Below are 20117 nucleotides of genomic sequence, written 5' to 3'. Positions count from 1 at the left end.
CTGGAGTCAGAGCATCTCAGCCAGAGGTTCTGGATTCAGCTGACTTTATTGAACCCACACAGAGCTGTGGGTGACCTATGGAGTGTGTGTAGCCAGCGGTGGCGGCCACAGAGTGACTGTGCTGAGTGCCTTCTTGCCTAGTGTCCAGCAGCTTGGAGGATCTCCAAGGCCAAGGACGCCACTGCGCTGTTGGCTGATGACCTGTGAGAAAAACCAAAGTAAACATTTAGGCATTTCCAGGGTTAAATGCCCCATCTTCCAAAGGGGCTGGCCTCCTTTTCACCTGAATACCTGATGAACCAGCTGCTTCCCAAAGCTGCCTTGAGCATCATTTTGAAAAGCACAGACAGGATCCCCAGGCTCTAGGGGTGGGAGGTGAGGACCCCAAAGCCCACAGTCCCACCATAGCAAGCCCCCTAAGCTATGCCTGAGCTCCTGGCCCTGCCACCACTTGGCATCTGAGCTGCTTTGGCAGATGCACCGATGCTGAGCTGCAAGGGCGTGTCAGGCAGACGGCAGCCAGAGCCTGTCAGCCCAGAGCCCACAAGGAGCCTGCATGGCGCCAGCCTGCAGCTGATTTGTACCAACCAGCAGAGATCCCAGACGTTCCATGGTGCCCCTTCCTGGCCAATCAGCCAGCAACTCTGGATTTCTCATTCTTATAGGTACGGATGTGCAATTAAGACCTTAAAGTGGAATCTTTGTTGCTGGAGCAAATTGTCTGAGACGCACTAGTGCCTTAACAGTGGTCACCAAAGGGGAGAGTGGCCCATGGTAGTGCCCCTTGAAGTGTAAGACTCTGGTGGCTCACTCCTGACTGCACGGTGGTGGGGCTGCTGCCCAGTAGGGGGGCTGGAAGGCAGAGGTGGGGTGCAGGGGGCGGGGCCACAATTCCTGCTCTGCACAGCAGGGGGCTCTGAAAGGCAGGGATGCACTTGGCTCAGGCCGGGCTACTCCGGTGGAGCCCTGAGCCCACCCCACCTGCCAGAGTGGTGCCAGTGACCAGCATGGGAGAGACACCCACCGTCAGGGCTCCATCAGGGCTGAGGCACCGCCGTCCCTGGGGATGGACCCATCTGGCCCTGGAGCCACTGTCCACACCTTACACCACAGGGGCAGTCAGGCAAGAAGGGCCACTCCCATCAAGGTCAGCTTGTCCCTCCCCTCAGCTCAAGCACAAGTAAGAGAGGTGGAGGAGGCCAGGAGGTAGTGCCCCACCCAGTCCAGGATTAATGCAGCAGTGCAGGTTGGAACTGAGCCTTTCCCACAGAAGCACTGTCTCCCCAGTACCTCAACCACATGCTTTTCTCCAATGAATGCAATACTCAAAACACCAGGAAGCAGATTCCATAGAACCTCGTGAATCTGAAAACAAACTACACAAAGGCTGGGCACCCTTAGCAGGTGGGGCCTGGGTAGAAGGGCTGGGTGGCCCATCCACCAGGAGGGAGGGTGATGGTCCCTGGTGTGTAGGGGAAACGAGGAGGAGAGGAAAAAGAAATGGGAGTGTTTGCTAAGCCTACTCACCCCCCGGCCAGGGCCAACCCCTCCAGAGCCCGCAGGAGGTTCCCTGTGCTCCTGAGACTCTCCAGGTGCTTCTCGTTGGAGGTGATCTGCAAGGGAGGAGAGGAGAGCAGTCAAATGCCCCATCCTGACCCCACGACCTGTTCGCTGGGCATCCTGAGTCTCTGGCTCCCCATGTTACTGGGCAGTGAGCCCCGGGGTGCTGCTGACCACAGAGGCACCCTTGGTGAGCAGAAGGGAGTTCACTGCAGTTGGACAAGTGCCAGGTCAGGATGGGGTGCCTACAGTTGGCCCCTTAGGAGGCTGTGTGTTCTTGGAGCCTGAACACTTCAGGGAAAGCAAATCATGGGTGAACAAACTTGCCAACTGTCAGTTCCCCAACGCTGCTGGTCCTTGTGTCCCAAGCCCAACACAAACCTCTTTCCTACAGACAGAAGGGTGACTCTGGGTTCCCGGTGATCTTGGGGGGCTGGGAGAAGGAAGAGGCACGAACAGTCAAACCAGGGCAACACCCCCGCCCAGGTACCCTGGGAAGTGTGCCCTTGCCAACTTCCTGGGAGAAACAGGAGACACACTCAGGCAGCCCTGGGCCTGCGGCACCATGGGCAGAATCCTAAACCCTCAGGACCAGAAGGGACTCAGAGAGGGGCCGCCCCAGCCCCACTCCCAGAGACTTGCTGATCCAGACCCTGGAGTCCAGGCCCTACGGACAGAGAAGAGAAGGCTTTAGGAATGAACCCTGGCTCTAGTATTAGACTTGGTTCTCTTGATTCATCATCCATGTCCTATTTTTATCTGTTATTCAAATATTTTCTAATAAACACTTGGGTGGCACTTCACATTTCAGCAGACTGCAGTTTGCTGTGCATTTTCTCACGCCTCCCTCAGTAGCTTCACCTCACAAGGTAGGCGCATGCTGTGCTTTATAGATGAGCTAACCGAGGCTGAGATGAGGGGCTGCGATGGCAGCACACAGGGAGCTGGACCCTAATCCCACCTGAGGCTGGAACCAGGCTGACCTGGGCTGCCCCCACTGTTCATCTTCCTACCTGATCATAGCAACCAGGGCCGGAGTATCATCTCTCCATTTCTTAAGCAATCACATATGTGGACAGGAAGGTCATGGGTAATTAGACCTTTATGTGGCCTCTGAGTTGCCTGTGAATGAATCAGCCTCCATGAGGTCCTGTCCCACTTCCTCAGTGTGTAGAGACCAGCTGCCAGCTCAACTGCGTTAGGTGTGATTTCTGCAAAAATTTCCATCTTAAAAGAGCTGCTTGTGAATCCTTGCTGAAATTACACCCAGCTTAATGAGTTCAGAAGGCTGCTGTGGTTCAGTAGGTCTGAAGCAAGCACAAACTTAGCCGGAAAGGATCTTCAGCAAGGATTCCCATCTAATTTTTCTCAAAACTGTGCCTCATGTGGTTCAGGTGAGCTACATCCAAATCTGCTGTCCTGACTAACCCTGCCACGCGTCATGTGTAAGAGGCTAAGCCCCACTTGCAAAGAAATAGCAAGGGTACGTTTACTCACGAGGCTACTTGGGAAGTGCAAATAGAAACCTACGGTGGAAATTATGTGATCAAAGGAAGAGGCCAAAAGAGCATCATGTGCAGCTGACATAAAGGCAAGCATAAACAGAGCCATGAGAATTGAAAACTGCAGTCTGGCTGCTTACCGAAACTCTTCCTAGCACATCAACTGTTATCCCACCTATAAAGATGAGTTAATTAGAAAATAAATTTTTAAAATAATATCAATCAGAGGTTCTAATTCTGGGAAAGACAGAGAAAACATGCCACTCTTGTCCGTTTAAAACCTGAACAGAATACACAGAGCTGCTCTTTGAGATCAGAGAAAAGCTAACAGCACCAGCAGTGGGGAAGGACCCTGAGACCAAAGCGCCACCACTGCTGTCCCTCTGGCAGAGCCCGCCCTGAACTCAACACACCCAAACCGTGGAGGTGAGCACTGAGGGGTGGAGGAGAGGGAGAAGCCAGCCTTCAGGAGGGGAAGGAAGTGTCCCAAAGCTCCGGGAGTGCAGATGAGAGCCCCTTTCCTTTCCCTCGGCTCTCTTCCATCCCAGGCAGCAGGCAGTTCTGTGGGGCAGCAACAGAAGCCATCGGCCAAAACTCCCCTCTGTTCTCCCAGGGTTTGGCCCAGACGTGACAAGTGTGGACGTGAGTAGTCAGTGGCCAGACAGAGAATGAGAAACCCAGGGAACCAGGAAGTATTAGGGAGGTGACAAGGAAGAGCTCGAGAAAGCTGAAGCTCCAATACTTTGGCCACCTGATGCAAAGAGCCGACTCGTTGGAAAAGACCCTGATGCTGGGAAAGATTCAGGGTAGGAGGAGAAGGGGACAACAGAGGATGAGAGGGTTGGATGGCATCACTGGCTCAATAGACATGGGTTTATTAGAGTTAGGGTGACAGAGGGTTAGGGGTTAGGGTAAATAACAAAGATAACAAAAGTACTGGAAATTAAACAACACACTCTTAAATAATCCAAGGGTCAAAGAGGACATCCCAGGGAAAATTAGAAAGTATTCTGAGCTGAAAGATGTCTATGCTGCTGCTGCTAAGTCACTTCAGTCGTGTCCGACTCTGTGAGACCCCACAGACGGAAGCCCACCAGGCTCCCCCATCCCTGGGATTCTCCAGGCAAGAACACTGGAGTGGGTTGCCATTTCCTTCTCCAATGTGTGAAAGTGAAAAGTGAAAGTGAAGTTGCTCAGTCGTGTCCAACCCTTAGCGACCCCACGGACTGCAGCCTACCAGGCTCCTCCATCCATGGGATTTTCTAGGCAATAGTACTGGAGTGGCTTGCCATTGCCTTCTCCGGAAAGATGTCTATACAATATATCAAAGTCTGGGGAGTGGGTACAGCTAAAGCGGTGCTTAAAGAGGGCTTTACGGTGCTAAATACTTAACAAAAAAGAGAAAGGTCTCAAGTGGATAATCCAGGCATTCATGTTAAGAAACCATAAGAAGAGCAAAACAAACCCAAAGATGGAAGGAGGAAAAGAGCAGAAATCAAGAATAATGTCGTAAATGTAGGCAGGCCCAAATATATCAACATCTGTATTAAGTGTAATTTACGAAGTGCTCCAAATAAAAGACTAACATTTTTAGACTGGATAAACCAAAATAAAACGCGACCATGTGATGCATACCAACATACCTTAAACACAAGGGCAAAGAACAACTGAAGTTTTAAGAATGAAGAAAGATATGTCACACAAATTGTAACCAAAGAAAGCGGGTATAGTTATATCAAAGTCAGCTTTAAGCCAATAATTATAACTAAGAATAAAGAGAGACATACATTTATAAAAAGTTCAACTGATCAGGAAGATATACCAAGTCTAAATTCTAAATGTACATAATAACAGCCTCAAAATATGTTTAAATAAATGACAGAACCAAAGTGAGAATTAGACAAATCTATAATTATGGTGGCATACTTTTCAGTCTCTCCCAGTAACATACACACGAAAATCGGGTTTTACACAATGAGATTAACAAACCTGACCTTATATAAAGGAAAATTCATTTAACAACTGCAGAATATGTGTTCTTTAAAGTCTTCAAAATATACTTGCTGTCATAAAGCAAGTTCTGACAAATTTCAAAGGTATAACTCACAAAATGTCAGTAGTATTTGTATACTAAAACCTACAAAATGCTGATAACAGTTTTTTAAATGAAATGAATGGATATATTTACTATGTTCATGAATTAGACTCAATGTAGTACATACATTGATTTCCCCAAAATACAGGTTTACTGCAATTCCTATCATAATCCAGCAGGATTTTTTACAGACCCACACAAATAATATCAAAGTTCTGACAAGCGTGCAAAGGTAAACTGAACGGGGGAACATTTTCCAATAAACGATGCTGGAACAAATGGACACCTCTATGTAAAATCTGACCCTAGGCACTTATCTTACACCTCAAATAAAACGTCATTCAAGGGAACTGCCTGGTGGTCCAGTGGTTAGGACTCCAAACTCTCACTGCTGAGGGTCTTGGTTCAATCCCCGGTCGGAGCTACAATTCCATAAGCTGTGTGGCATGGCCCCAAAAAGAAATGATTCAAAATGGATCATGGATCTGAATGTAAAAAACAAACAAAGAACTTCTTGACGCAAATATAGGAGAATATATATATGACCTTGGGTTTGCTGATGAGTTTTTAAATACTACACAAAATCACAATCCCAGAAAGAAAAACACTGACCAATTGGACTTTATCAGTGCTTACAAGTTTGCTCTTTATATATTTACAATGGAATTTTATTTAGCCATAAAAAGAATGAAATACTGCCATTTGCAGCAAAATGAATGGACCTAGAGATGGTCATACTAAGTGAAGCAAGCCAGACAGAGATAATATCATATGATGTTGCTTACATGTAGAATCTAAAAAATATGACATGAATGAAAGAAAACAAACTTACACGGTTAGCAAAGGGGATGGGCGGGGTAGGATGGGATAAATTAGGAGTTTGGGATTCAAAGATACAAACTGGTGTATAGAGAATGGATAACCAGCTAGGTCCTACTGAATAGCACAGGGAACTATACCCAGTATCGTGAAATACACTGTAATGGAAAAGAATACAGATATATATATATATACACACATGTGTAACTGAATCACTTTGCTGTATATCTGAAACCAACACAATATGGTAAATCAACTATACTTCAATTTAAAAAAATTAACCTTTGCTCTTTGTAGAAGACTGACAAGAGAGTACACGTGCTGTGCATGCTCACTTGCTCAGTCGTGTCTGACTCTTTGTGACCCCAGGGACTGTAGCCTCCCAGGCTCCTCTGTCCATGGGATTCTCCAGGCAAGAATACTGGAGTGGTTGCTGTGCCCGCCTCCAGGGGACATTCCCCACTCAGGGATTGAACCCATGGCTCCTGTGTCTCCTGCACTGCTGGCGGATGCTTTACTGCTGAGCCACCAGGGAAGCCCCTAAGACAAAGCAAAGAAAGCAAAGTGAAAGTAAAGTCGCTCAGTCGTGTCCAACTCTTTGCGACCCCCTGGACTGTAGCCTACCAGGCTTCTCCGTCCATGGGATTCTCCAGGCAAGAGTACCACTGGAGTGGGCTGCCATTTCCTTCTCCGGGGATCTTCCCAACCCAGGGATCGAATCCGGGTCTCCTGCATTGCAAGCAGACGCTTTACCCTCTGAGCCACCAGGGAAGCCATAAGACTAGGAGAAAATATTTGCAAATTACATATCTGATAAAGGACTTTTATCCAGAACATGTAAAAGGAATTCTTAAAGTTCAACAAGAGAACTTTATAAATGGGCAGAAAATCACAGAAGGTATTACAGATGACAAATGAACATGTGAAATGATACTCGGTGTCAGCTGTCACTAGGGAAATGCAAATTTAAACTGCAATGTATACCACACTACACACCTAAATTCATAAAAACTGACGGTAATCAATGCTAGCCAGGATGCAGAGTAACAAAAACTCATTCACGGCTGCAGGAGTGCAAAATGGTACAACTAATGGTACATCATGGAAGAGAGTTCGGTGCTCTGCATAAAACTGAACATAGTTCTACCATACAATCCGGCAGTTGGACTCTTAGGTATTTACCCAAGACAAATGAAAACTCGTGTCCACAGGAAAACCCTTGTGCAGAGTCTGTAGCAGCTTTATTCAAAGTCACTACAAAGGAAAAGGAGCCGAGATGACCTTCAATAGAAAAATGGAAAACAACTAGGAAAGCCCTCATGCCTTACTAGGTACGCAGGTCTGATTGGATTTTTAGAATGAGATGCCAGTAAAGATAAGTCTGGATACTTTTTGAAAAGATAAGAATTTTAATTTGCCTTGCTAAATTATTTTGTAATAAATATTAGGATATTAAGTGGCTTAGGAATGAGTGATTCCTTTCTGCCTGGGCTTGGTTTTCTCTTTGGCCACCACAGGTAATAAGTTATGATGAGTTATCAGGGAAGGCCCATTATGATGGGCACTAACCTTCTTTTAAAACATTCCACTGCCTTTATCAGACAGTGTGTCCTTTACCCTTCTATGTTCTCAGTACTTAAACTTTGTTAAAAGCGAATTGTGGGTCTGCTTGGAGGTCATCCCACCTCGTTCTCTTCCGAGCCACCTTAGCAGAGGACGTTCTGGGCACACTGAGACCCATACTCAGTAAGGCAGGGGGGCAAGTGACACTTGTCCACGGAGATGCTGAATTCACGGCTGAACAGCTGCTAGACAACTTCTCATGGGTCTCATCACTGCAGTCAAGAACGAGCAATGCAGTGGCTCTAAGAAATCAATACTGCAAGAGGACACTGCAAAGAGTGTCAACACAATGCCTTCCTCCTGTAGTTAGTATTTTCATTGCTGCTGCTGCTGCTAAGTCACTTCAGTCGTGTCCGACTCTATGTGACCCCATAGACGGAAGCCCACCAGGCTCACCCGCCCCTGGGATTCTCCAGGCAAGAACACTGGAGTGGGTTGCCATTTCCTTCTCCAATGTGTGAAAGTGAATTCGCTCAGTCATAGAAGTCAGTTAATGCTCATTAGCCAAGACAAGGAAACAGTTTTATTTTGCAATAATTTTCTATAGCAGAGAGTAGATTTTATTTCGAAACATCAAATGGCTGGGGTTCATTTCCTGCAAAGGATGCCTGCCTCACATTCCTCCTGGACGGCGAAAATCAATCAAAGTGGAAACACGAATATGCTAAATACATGCAGTTCACCTGGCAGAAAGGCATCCATTCAAAATATGGGCTCGTAAAGGGAAAGATCATAAAAAAGTTGTGAATCTGAGTTTAGAATGAAGATCAACTTGGAAAGACAATTCCCCACATCAGTTTAATTGAGAGTATATAAACAAGCAGATTATGGACTTTGGATAAATATCCTACTTTATTCAAGCTTCTGCTACAGTCCCTGGAACATGAGTTGTGTCAGAGAGCACTCAGGAATCACTTGGTATAACCAAAACACCAAAAGGAGAGGCTTGTACCCCACAGAATCATCCCTCATGTCCCCCACCAGGCTCACAAATTGTAAGGCAGGGGCTTTTATTTTTCCTTCTTTTCTTAACACACCCACCCTCCAGGACAGAGTTTGTGTTGGCTTCCTTTCTGGATTCCAGCTTCCCAAGTGCAAACCAACACAAGAAGCCATCTCTGGCCCGGGTGACGGCAGGAAGCTGAAGTGGTAACCTCCCAGCGTGCGGGGGCAGCTGTGGGGACAGCGGTTCACCCGGGCCGAGTGGCCGCCAGGCGACAGAGCCCGGCCTGCTGCCAACCTTGCGCAGCGCTGCCCTTAAACAACGTGGACGCCGGGACGCGCTTCACTCTGCAACTTGGCGACACAGTGTTAACTGACGCCCGCGGGTCTGACTCACAGAGTCGCGCTCGCACAGCTCGGAAAAGCGCGGGTGCGGCTCCCGGGCCTGGATGTGCTTCCAGGCGCGGAGCTGCGCGCGCCGGGGCGCAGGCCGCGGGCCTCGGTTGCCAGCGGCGATAACACGTCTGTCTCTCCACTGGGGCTGAACGTGTGTGGCAAAGTGAAGCCAGCTTAACCTTACTTTCTCATTCGTGAGTTCCTCTAGACAGGCCCGGGCAACCCAGACAGACGAGACAAACCCAGCAGATGGAGCCGAGGCGCGCGCGCGCGCGGCCCGGGGTCTCCGCACACACCGGAGGGTTGTTCTAACTCCGCGGCCTTCAGATCTCAGACACGAGTCCAGACAAGCAGAAACTGACAACTCGACTTCAGAGGGTTCCAGTTTCAAGCATAAACCTCTCCGCTGGCCCCTTTACTTTGCACTGTTAACATCTACTTTTTCTCCTCCTGGAGCGCAAAGGTTTTTAGGTTGCTTCAGAGCCATGTCTGTACCCCCTTGCACATCGAGACGCGCGACCCCCTGGCCTTCAGACGCTGGGACGGAGTCTGTGAGGAGCCCCTGGCCAGTGGGGCGTGGCCTGGCAGCTGCTCCCCGCGTCCCACCTGCTGCTGCACACTCACCTGGGTCGCTCCCGACGTTTCTTGAGCTGCCCTGCACATCCACGTTTAAAGCAAGACCACGGGAACACTTGCTGCTCCGTTCCCGGGCCCCTGTGTGCATCGTGTCTTCCATGAGACGCTGAGGGCACCCGGAGCACGAGGGAGTGATTCTCACACGCGGCCTTCGGCTGCCTCGTGGCCTCTCTGTCTTTTCTGGAGTCTGCTCAGAAATGTTTCGTCATATTCCTCAACACAAGCAAGCAAGGCTCCTTCTGAGTGGGGCTAGTCATCGGGATGATCTCAGGGAAGTCGAGGGCACTCCTCCCCTGGGATCCGTAGGCTCCCCAACCTGGCCTGACACCTCCATTCTCCCCTCCAGACTGCCGTCTGGACCTGTGGGCCCCTGCTAAGCCCAGGGCCCATGAGGATGGCAGGCCGAATGTTTTTCTTTTTCACTCCTTAAGATATGACTGTTTTCTAGAAGAAAATTATCCATACCTACCCCCCTTCGTTGTGGGCCGGCCAATTCTCTCAGCTCTCTCCAGGGCAGTAAAAATGCCCTTATTGCTGGGAAACTGGTCACAATTACATCAGTTTCTGGCCATTAAATCCAGTAAGTTTAAAATGTTGAATGCAATATAGCTGGTTTGGGAAAACTCTTAGACCCGATTCAACTAACTACAATAGCCTAGGTCCAAAATAAGTGAGGAAAAGTCAGTTTTAATTGGCAAATAGGCTGGATTTTGGACTTCTCATGGGTAAAAGAATTAACTAAACAGGTTGGCCCAAAGAAAGTTCTGGTGAGACAGAGGATCAGGACACACCATTTTCCCCACACAACCCCGGGAGAACAGGTGTCAGAAGCAGTGGCGGTGGGATGTCAGCCACGGGACGTGGCGGGAGTCAGTTCCTCATGAGAGAAAACACGCCAGGTAGGAACCGTCCTGTGACTGGGTTACGAGGAGTGAGAACGAGGGTCGTAAGAAGTGAGCAGCCATTTGAGTGGACACTGTTTGTACTTGACCCCAGTGAATTGGGGTCACACTGAGGGAGTCCATTTGATGCTGCAACCCAAGAGTGTACGGTGTGGGGTGGGGGGGGTGTACGGTGTGGTGGGATGTCTGTGTGTGTATGTCTGTGCGTCTGTCTTTGTGTGTGTGTGTGTCTGACGATGCAACCCCTGAGTGTACGGGGTGTGTGTGTGTGTGTCTGTGTGCATGTGTGTGTGTCTGTTTGACGATGCAACCCCTGAGTGTACAGGGTGTGTGTGTGTGTGTGTGTGTGTGTGTGTGTGTGTTATCGGCAGGGCTTTGAGGTGTGGAAGGAGTAGGCAGAAGTGACTTAATGAGGGCCTGTTTCCAGCCCTTTCTCTGAACTTCCTACTGGATGGCAGGGAAATGGGGGGGGGGCGTGTTGCAAAGTGAGTGATAGCAGATCAGTAAGACTTAATAGTCCCCCAGTTTCCTTCCCCCAATCCTCACTCCACCGTGTGAGGACCCAGTCAGCCCCTAAACCGCTCTATTGTGATCCAGCATCATAAATAAGAACAATCAGGAAAACGTACACCCTGGAATATGAGGGGAAAAAGCAGAAAATATAAAAACAATGTGTGGAACGTGACTGCGACTCTACAAAATGACCATGGGGCCATGGTAAGCATGAAGTCTCCAGGCTTATAAACCTTACTCCCAAGGTCCTCAAGTCTGGTGAGAGGCACGCAGAACAGAAAGCACAGTCCGATGTAGCTGAGCACACAGGGAGTCTCCCGCAGCAGGGACAGGCCCGACGGGCGCGAGCGTGACTCTGTGCTCGGCTGACAGCGCGTCCTGAGCACCTGCCACGCGCCAAGCCCTGGCGAGACTCTGGGACACAGCCGGGTGCGCGTCAGGGCAGAGCTGCCACTGTGAGAAACTGCGCAAGAGTGAACAGAACATCCTTGGTGGATCGGCTCCTACAACCCCACCCCTGGGCCCTATTCACCCCAGCGTTCACGGCACCCAAGACATGGAAACCACCTCAGCGTCCGTCAGCAGACGAATGGGCAAAGAAGCTGTGGCACATGTAGTGGAATATTCGTCATAAAAAGGAATGAGACCACGCTATCTGCCGCAGCATGGATGGACCTATAGTTGATCACACTAAGTGAAGTAAGCCAGACAGATATCATATGCTTTCACTTACATGGGGAATCTAAAATGATGATACAAATGAACTTACTTATAAAACAGAAATAGATTCACACACACAGCAAACAAACTTATGCTTACCAAAGGGGAGAGAGCAGGAAGGGATTACTGGGGATTTAACAGAGAGAGACACACACACTGTTGCATATAATGGAAAACAAGGACCGGCTTCAGAGCACAGGGCACTGTATTCAGTACTGCGCAATGACCAACAGTGGAAAAGACTGTGAAAAAGAACAGTCACAAATAAATATGCAGAAAAAAGAATTCATTCTTGGGACTTCCCTGGTGGTCCAGTGGTTAAGAATGTGCCTGCCAATGCAGAGGACGTGGGTTCAATTCCTGGTCCAGGAAGATCACACCTGCATCCAGGCAGCAGAGCCCGTGAGCCACAGCTACCGAAAGCCATGTGCCCTGGAGCCCACGCTCCACAGCAAGAGGCCACCGCAATGCAACGCTCAGGCAACGCAACTAGAGAGCAAGCCCCGCCGCCCGCTGCACTGGAGAAAGCCCACGCGTAGCAAAAAGACCCGGTGCAGCCAAAACATAATAAAAATAAAATAAAGAACAAAATTTTAAGAAAAGAAAGAAAGCAATTCAGAGACTTTTCCTAGAAGAGGAGGCCAGGGCAGGCCTGAAGAGCTAGATCTGAAAACAGGGAACATGGATTGCTACACAGTAATTCTCAGAGCACTGAAGGGGATGGACTATATTACTAGCCAGCTTGTGAAAAGACTTAGTAAGTGAGCGGTTTAATTTTTGCTGAGTGAGCACTGTTTTAACACAGGATGAACCCGTCACCTAAATGCATGAGGTCTTTGACCTTTTCCTAAAACACGTGTCACAGACGGGGGAGGGCCAGTTGGCCACGCTGGCTGTAAGCTCTGCTTACAGTTACAGGCTGTGCTGAGCAGGAACCCCTTGGCCCCCGTGAACCCACCGCATTCACAAGGATAAAAGGAGACTTGGGGGTGTCATGGGGTTGGGCCGAGTGCCTCGTGCCCCAGGCCCTTGGGGCAGCCGTGACTGACAGTTCGAGGCATGGAGCTGGGGCTTGTGTGGAGGTGGACAGAGGGCCTCAGGGCCCGGGGGGCAAGGCAGCCAGGAAGGCAGTGGGGGGCGCTCGGGGCTGGGGGCAGAGCAGCAGCTGCTGTCAGCAGGAGTGTGGCCTCGGGGAGCACCCTGCTTTGTGGGGGACTCCGTCACCCGGCAGCATCCTCGACAGGCGTCAGAATAAGGCTGAGAGTCACTTCACTTCCTGCCCTGTGTCCCTGTCCTCCAAATGCTCCCTTCTGCTCCGGGACCCTCCAAGGAAGCATCAGGGGCAGCTGAAACCTCTTCACATGCAGAAAACTGGGAGGAAAATGAAATGGGAAGGAAGATTACAGCACATTCGGCTGATATGATTGAAACCATCAGGCACCAATTAGTCCAAATTCAGGCCAGACGCTGACCGGGGGACAGCTGAGACCTCCCCTGTGGCTGTGACGCTCGCGGCCGGCCGTGATCAAATAGCCCCTCCGGACGCATTCCACTAGCGACTGCCCCGCTGAGATCGCGCCCTCCCCTGTGGCAGGCTGGACCACCAAGGTTCTCCGTGAGGCTTCTGGGAAAGGCTGGCCCCACAAGAGGGGACAGTGGGGGGCCCCACAAGCTGGTGAAGTTCCTAGATTTCCACTTCAGAGAGACAGGTTAGCTGTCGGCTGAGCCCAAAGCATCCATTCTACACAGCGGAGTGGTGACAGGAAGGGAGGGTGTGTGTGTGCATGTGTGAGACAGAGTGTGTGTGTGAGTGTGTGCTTGTGTGTGATGGGAGGGGAAAGCTTGGAAAGCTCCCAGGACAGGTCCACTGACCCACACACTCCCCACTCTGGGCGGCCCTGTGGGACCACTCAGAGCCAGGCAGAGACCGTGCATGCAGGCAGAACTTCCAGCACAAGCGTCCAACTTGCCTTGGGATAAAATTAACTGAAGCCAGGCCTCAGAGGCTTCCGGGGCAACATCAAAGAGCCGGGGTGTTCCACTACACAAGGCTTTGCAGGCCGACCTCTGGCTGGCGCCGCCCTCATCCTCGTGGGCCCTGGTGGAGGTGGGGGAGCTGGGGCTGGTGGCAGGGCAGGGTTGGGGTCCTGGACTCGAGGGAGGGGTGACCACTCATCACGTGGCCTCCTCCTGGGCCACCCTGGGCACTTTCACAGGGAGTCAGAGTCTGTGTCCCTGTGAGTCTCCAGTGTGGGGAGGGGGTCCAGAAAAGCCTCCGACTCTCCCGCTTCTCTGCAGAGCAGACGGGCAACACAGAAAGGGCCTTGCGGAGTCGGGTCCCCGAGCTCTGAGGCCAAGAGACCCCTCCACCCCCAACCCAGGCGGGCAACCACAGGGCAAAATGTTCGTCCGCATTTTGCTTAAGGTCACGCCTCTCGGAAGCCGAAGAGCATCGCCCAAGAGGAACACTCTGGGTGCTCTCGGATGAGGTGGGGTATTCACGACTTAAAGTGCTTCATGGACCCTGGTTCAGAGGGAGAACTATCCTAAGGAGGTTTATACTGGGCAGAGGCAGGAAAATAAACCGAGATGGAGAAAGGGGAAACTCCATGGAGAGGAGGAGAGGCACTCCCGCCCCCGCTAACTGAAGTGCTGCCCCACCTTTCCCCAAACGCGCCTCTGTACCCCGGGTCCCCTATACCACTCTCTCCGGAGCCTGCTCTCCCGGAGCCACGGCGATGCCCATGGGAGGGTGGCGATGCCCACGGGAGGGTGGCGATGCCCACGGGAGGGTGGCGATGCCCACTGGAGGGTGGAGCTGCCTCGGCACCTTCTGAGAAGACGGTGTGCCAGGTGTGTGAGTGCATGCATGTGTTCATGTGTGTGGGGGGGGCGGGGCAGTTAAGGTTTTAAAAACTAATCTCCACTAGTGAGAACCTACTGTATACCACAGGGAACTTTGCTCAATGCTTTGTGGTTGACCTAAACCAGAAGGAAACCCCCAAAAGAGGAGATATATGCATACTGATTCATTTTGCTATACAGCAGAAAACAACAGGATGTCGTAGAGCAACTATGCTCCAATGAAAAACTATAATAAAAGTTTTTTTAAAAAAGACAAAACCAAAAAAATTAATCTTCGATAGAATCCCTTATCCTGAAATGGTGAACACACAGATGGCAAAATTGTGGTGAGTCCATGTACTTAACACAGTCACTTCTGCATGACTTTTAGGTCTTAACTTGACAGCAGTCGGTGTGAGAAGTTCTTTACCTGCATGACCATGACGGACCTCAGAGCAACAGGGGTCCTTTGGCGCCTCTCATTCCACAGAGGAGGAAACTGCCCATCAAGGGGCCAGGTGGCTAGCCTCTGTCTACCTGACTCAGAGCCCCTGACCTCAGTCATCAAGAGACACTGGGGGAGAAGGTAGGGGCCAGGTCAGGGGTGTGAGCGGAGTTGTCCACAAGATCACCGAAGGCTGGAAAGCAGCAGTCACACGCGGCTGCTGCGGCTGACTCACAAGCTCCCTGGTGCCGTCCATTCCTTCACATCAGTGTGTCTACATGTCGGGTGATCTGTCCTCCAGAGGACATTTGGCAACGTTGGGAGACATTTTTGTTGTTGCCCATGGAGGGGGTGCTGCTGGGTATCTGGTGGGTAGAGGCCAGAATGCAGCACACAGGACTGCCCTACCATAAAGAATCATCTGACTCAAATGTGAACAGCACTGGGGCTGAGAAACCCCGGCTTTTGGATCCTGGCTGAGGGAGATCATGCTGCCTTCTCATGCTATACTAGGGTGCTTGAAGAAATTCAGGAGGTTACTGCACTTTTTTAAAAAACATACAAAACTGAGTCCTGGACCAGCCTTTGTCATATTACATGATGCCCTTCCTTCTGTGGTACCCGGGTCTGTGGACATCACCAGGATGCATCCCACCCAGGATGCACTTGTGCTGCAGGCCCCTCCCTGCAAGGCTTCCTGAGGCAGGGCAGCCCCAGTGGAGCATCCTCAAAGCCCCACACGCCACCATCCCTGAATGTGGCTCCAGGAAGTTTTCCTGTAGCAAACTCCAGGAAGAGTCTGCCTGTAGCTGCTGCCAGCCCAGGAGCAAGACCTCGTATGCAGCTCACAGAGGGCAGCCCCTCAGCGGCTCTCTGGACCAAACTGCTCACCAGTTACACGGACTCATCCACCCAGGGGACAGGTTTTATATCCAGCTCAGGCTGGCACTCGACTGTCATAGGTAGTTATTTTTTACCCATAAGACCAACATAAGTGAGAATTTAAGTTAAGCAAGCTTAATCACATTCCTCTGAAATTACTTTTGTATGATTTTTGGAAAAGTTTGAGATTCTGGAAGAAAATGTGTGACAGGCATGATGTTCTTATTCTGCATTTAGAGTATCATCACTTGATCATCATTCCAAGGTGTCACTTAGAAATGGATAAGTCCACCCTCCTCCATTAACTTAACTGATAATTTCAATGTGAATCCATGAATAAAACCACAGGCTGTAGGAAATTTACATGTCACTAAACATGTCCTTCTCCAGAAAATCCTAGGAACTGATGGTCCTCTGCAAATGTGGTCTTCTAATATCTGGATGGGACAGCTTTAGGAGAATGTAAGCTCCCTTACTTTAGGGCTATTATGAAGCCACAATCCGTTTCACTCCATGACAAAAATGGCACCATGATCCATCGTTACCTTGATGCGATGCTCTGGTTCATGACCATGAAACATGAATTAAGATGATGGGGATTCTGGGACTGTTTGAAGGAAATGCAACTTTCTGACAAATTCTTTCATAGAATACTTATCTACTGGATCTTCATAGGATTCCTTTAAAGAGTACAATGTCCATGTCTCTTAAAGTTATTCAGATGGGAAGCATTAGATGTTATAGTTTCCTGTAACATTAAATGACTTAATAAATAAAAGTGTGGAGTCAAGCTCTTCAACATAACTGTAGTTGAAAGGGTGTCAGAGAAATTCCTTGACTCTTCAGGGGCCCATCTTTTTTCTAACCTCACTACTATGTGATGACACTCCCTCTAGTTTGAACTGTTATGTGTGAAAACTAGACTTTTCAGAACTCGTGGGAATGTACATTAGAATAAACACACATACATGCATCACCATAAGCAGCCCAGGATAATCAGACACCAGGTTCTTAGCAAAGGCAGAGGCCAGAAGGTCATTCAGACAAAAACTGATCTGTAATACACAAAAAACTACCTCCTCAAAGAGGTGTGTGTGTGGGAGGTGGGGGCGGCGGTCAGAGAAAGAGGTCAGGATGAGGCAGTCAGATGGGGGAGGATACAAACCCCAACCAGCAGAGGGTCTGAGGGCCGGGGCTGGACATTCAGGTGAGGCACTCACTGTCCCCATCACATTGCACCCAGCCGAGGGCCCGTCACCTTGGCACAAGTCCATGAGGGCTCCACAGCCGGACCTGCCCACTCCTCTTCCCACCGAACCCAAAGAATCGCTCCACACTTTGTGAGCTCTTGAGTCCTGGGAGTCAGGAAGTGCAAATACAGATCTTGAGCCCCTTCCCTCCCTCCGTCATCTCTTTTCTAGCTTCTGTTGTCTGAGTATACAGAGGCGGAGGAATTGATGCTGTGACGCTGGTCGTGGCAGGACCGCACACATGCTGTGTATTACTCCACGCCCAGCACCGCTGTTCTCAGAGCTTAGAAACAAGTTAGCTCATCCTATGAGTGAAAGGCTATTCAAGTTCCCATTTAATACGCCAAGAGATTATGGCACATAAAGTTTATATTTCTGAGGAAGTCATTAAAAACCTTAGAGAACTGAAATTCAAGTCCATAAAAAAATGACAAAAATCTGAAAATGCAGTGCATTTTTGTCTCCTGTTTACTCATTTTATAGTATTAAAACAACTGCAAAAGCTATTGTAATAATTCTTAGTTTGTAGAATAACCATCTAATTTTTTTAACCATCTATATCACAGGCAACTTTTACCTAATTGATATAGGACTTTCACAACTGTTTTTAAAGTTCTTTTCTACATCCTTTTTCTATATCTTTGTCATTTTCATTCTGTCTGCACATACCAATTTTTAACGGCTTTACTGAGGCTTGATTGACATGATAAACTACACAGACAGAAGCTGTACAATTTGCTAAACTGTACAGATGTATGCACAAGTGAAAGCGTTAGTTGGCCACTCATGTCCGACTCTTTGTGACCCCATGGACTGTAGCCCGCCAGACCCTCTGTCCATGGGATTCTCCAGGCAAGAATACTGGAGTGGGTTGCCATGCCCTCCAGGGGATCTTCCCAACCCAGGGATCGAACTTGCATTGGCAGGCGGACTCTTTACGGGAAGTTCCTAATAGTTCTGTGTGGAAATGCCTGAGACATCTGTGCCCTGTGCTGCCCACTAAACTGGCTCAGAGGCCCATACCCACACCCAATGGGCCAAAATAGGGTGAACTAGGTCATCCCATGACCCTCACGAGAAAGACACGGGCCCGCAGCACAGCATGTGGTGCTCGGTGAATGCCCTGCAAGAAGAACTCAGCTACTACTTACCATGAAGGCTATTAGGACAGTGGTGTGACAGAGCAGAGTGCCTGCCCTGTATCTGCTGTCTGGCCTTTGGCGTCATGAGGTTGGTGTCTCTCCTCCCTTCACCTCCTGCCAGGGCAGAGACAATCTACCGGTTGCAAAGGACAATTTAATAGCACTTTGTCTGGTGTGACACTAAAGCACGGGCAGGGCTTCTGCCTTTGAAAAGCATTTGTCTTCTTTGACCTGATATTTAGGCGATTTTGAAGCAAACCATTAAGTACACAGAAACAAAACACGAGATCAAAAGATCAAACTTAAAAAGAATGCCTACAAGATCAAAGCCTCCTGTTCATCTTCTCTTGCTGCAGGAGTGTCTGGTGGAGGGAAAAGATGTTTCTTTGGAGAAATACTCTTTTCAAAGAAAGATTAGAAACCAGCTTTAAGGGGATGGCCAAGGGGCGGAGAGAGGAAGGGTGGGGAAGAAGCAAGAATGGCATTGACAGCAAAGCTTCCGGCTACCGGTTTGGACAAGCTGGCGCATCTGTCAGATGTTGGAAAGCTCCAGAGAGAACGACCCAGTCCTGGCAAACCTGCTCAGAACTGTTCGCAACATTGGTGGGGTCCGCGGAGACGCCATTTGCCCAGGAAACGAGAGGCTCTGCGGTGTCCTTGGACTAAGATTGACCCAGTTGCTCTGTCACCAGCCTACAAGCAGGACAAGTGGGTAGAGCTATCCCTGGTGGCCGTGGGCTTTGCCATGGCTGTATTCAGGAAGCAACACCAATGCAGAAAGGACGGAGAACCAGCCCCTTTCCCAGCCCCTGAGTCCAGGATTCCACAATGGCAGAACATGCCACACGCGCCTGGCTTAGCATCTGGGGGAGAAAGTGAGACAGAAAAGCTTTTTGTCAACAGCAGACCCTCCCCCAGTGGCTGACCACACTGTGTGGATTCCAGCTCACTGACTAGCTGAATCCTCTCATACGCCTACAGATGTCTGGAGATGATAAATGTGGAGCAGGCTTGGACCGCTTAACCAACCCCAAGAGAACCCAAGAAGCCCTTCCTACAACTCCAGGGAATCACTGTGTTCTAATGACCTGACCACGAGCCAGCCCTTCACTTCAGGTTCTCATCTGCATTATCCACCTGGCCCGAGGCAAGGCTCAAAGCTTTGGACTTTTCCCTTGCTTCTGTGGACCAGCCCAGGTCAAAGCCCCGTGCCCTGCACCTTCCCTTGGCTGACAGGGGAGATCAGGGGGCAGAGAAAGAATAAAGGCTTGAGACAAACTCCCTGGAAGGTCAGAGCTGAAGAGCACTTTGTCCTGCTTTTTTATCCAATCTTGACACAACTTGACTACATAAAATCAAATTCTGCATGGAAGCCACTTTTAATCAAAAGGTAAAAACTGATAAACTGGGAGAATGGTTGTGACACATTTCACAAAGGGCTCCCCCTTCCCTAATAAAGAGCTCCAAGGTATCAGTAAGAATAGGGTCAACTTCTAAAGAACGGGCAAAACATATGAAACCATAGGTCACAAGAAAGCAAACTTACATGGCTTTCAGACAGGAAGCCGTGCTTAGTCTCACAGGAAGCAGAATACAAATGAAAACTATGGCAAAATATCGTTTCCACCCTCTCTGGCAAAGATGAAACCACTGAGGGGGGAGCGGACAAGAAAGCTGGAGTGTGTGGAGTCAGCTGCCATTTGTGTAGAAGGCGGAGAAGGTGGACAGCCAACACGTTCCTCCAGAGCATCTCTGCAGAAATGGCCAGAACAGGGACTGCGCTGGCTGCCTCCAGAGTGGAGAATCTGGAGACTGGAAACCAGGACTGGAACAGAATGTTCACTCC

The 20117-nt window shown here is 49.6% G+C and overlaps 1 protein-coding gene across 3 annotated transcripts in view; it reads right to left on the bottom strand.

Annotated features, from left to right (window-relative positions):
* ULK4 (unc-51 like kinase 4) overlaps window positions 1-20117 on the bottom strand; it is a 514736-nt gene continuing 494619 nt past the window's right edge. For all 3 annotated transcript variants that reach the window (XM_055414560.2, XM_055414559.2, XM_088831696.1), the window contains 2 exons: window positions 1528-1613; window positions 1-201 (listed from right to left, as the gene is read on the bottom strand). In XM_055414560.2, coding sequence (XP_055270535.2) covers window positions 138-201; window positions 1528-1613 — 150 coding nt within the window. In that variant the 3' untranslated portion in view covers window positions 1-137. The remainder of the gene's footprint in view (window positions 202-1527; window positions 1614-20117) is intronic.

This window comes from Moschus berezovskii, chromosome 24 (genome assembly GCF_049115385.1).
Source record: "Moschus berezovskii isolate FMDL1 chromosome 24, NW_MosBer_1.0, whole genome shotgun sequence".
Classification (NCBI taxonomy): Eukaryota; Metazoa; Chordata; class Mammalia; order Artiodactyla; family Moschidae; genus Moschus; species Moschus berezovskii.
Note: the sequence above shows the minus strand (reverse complement) of the source record. Positions and strands in the feature narration are given on the sequence as shown.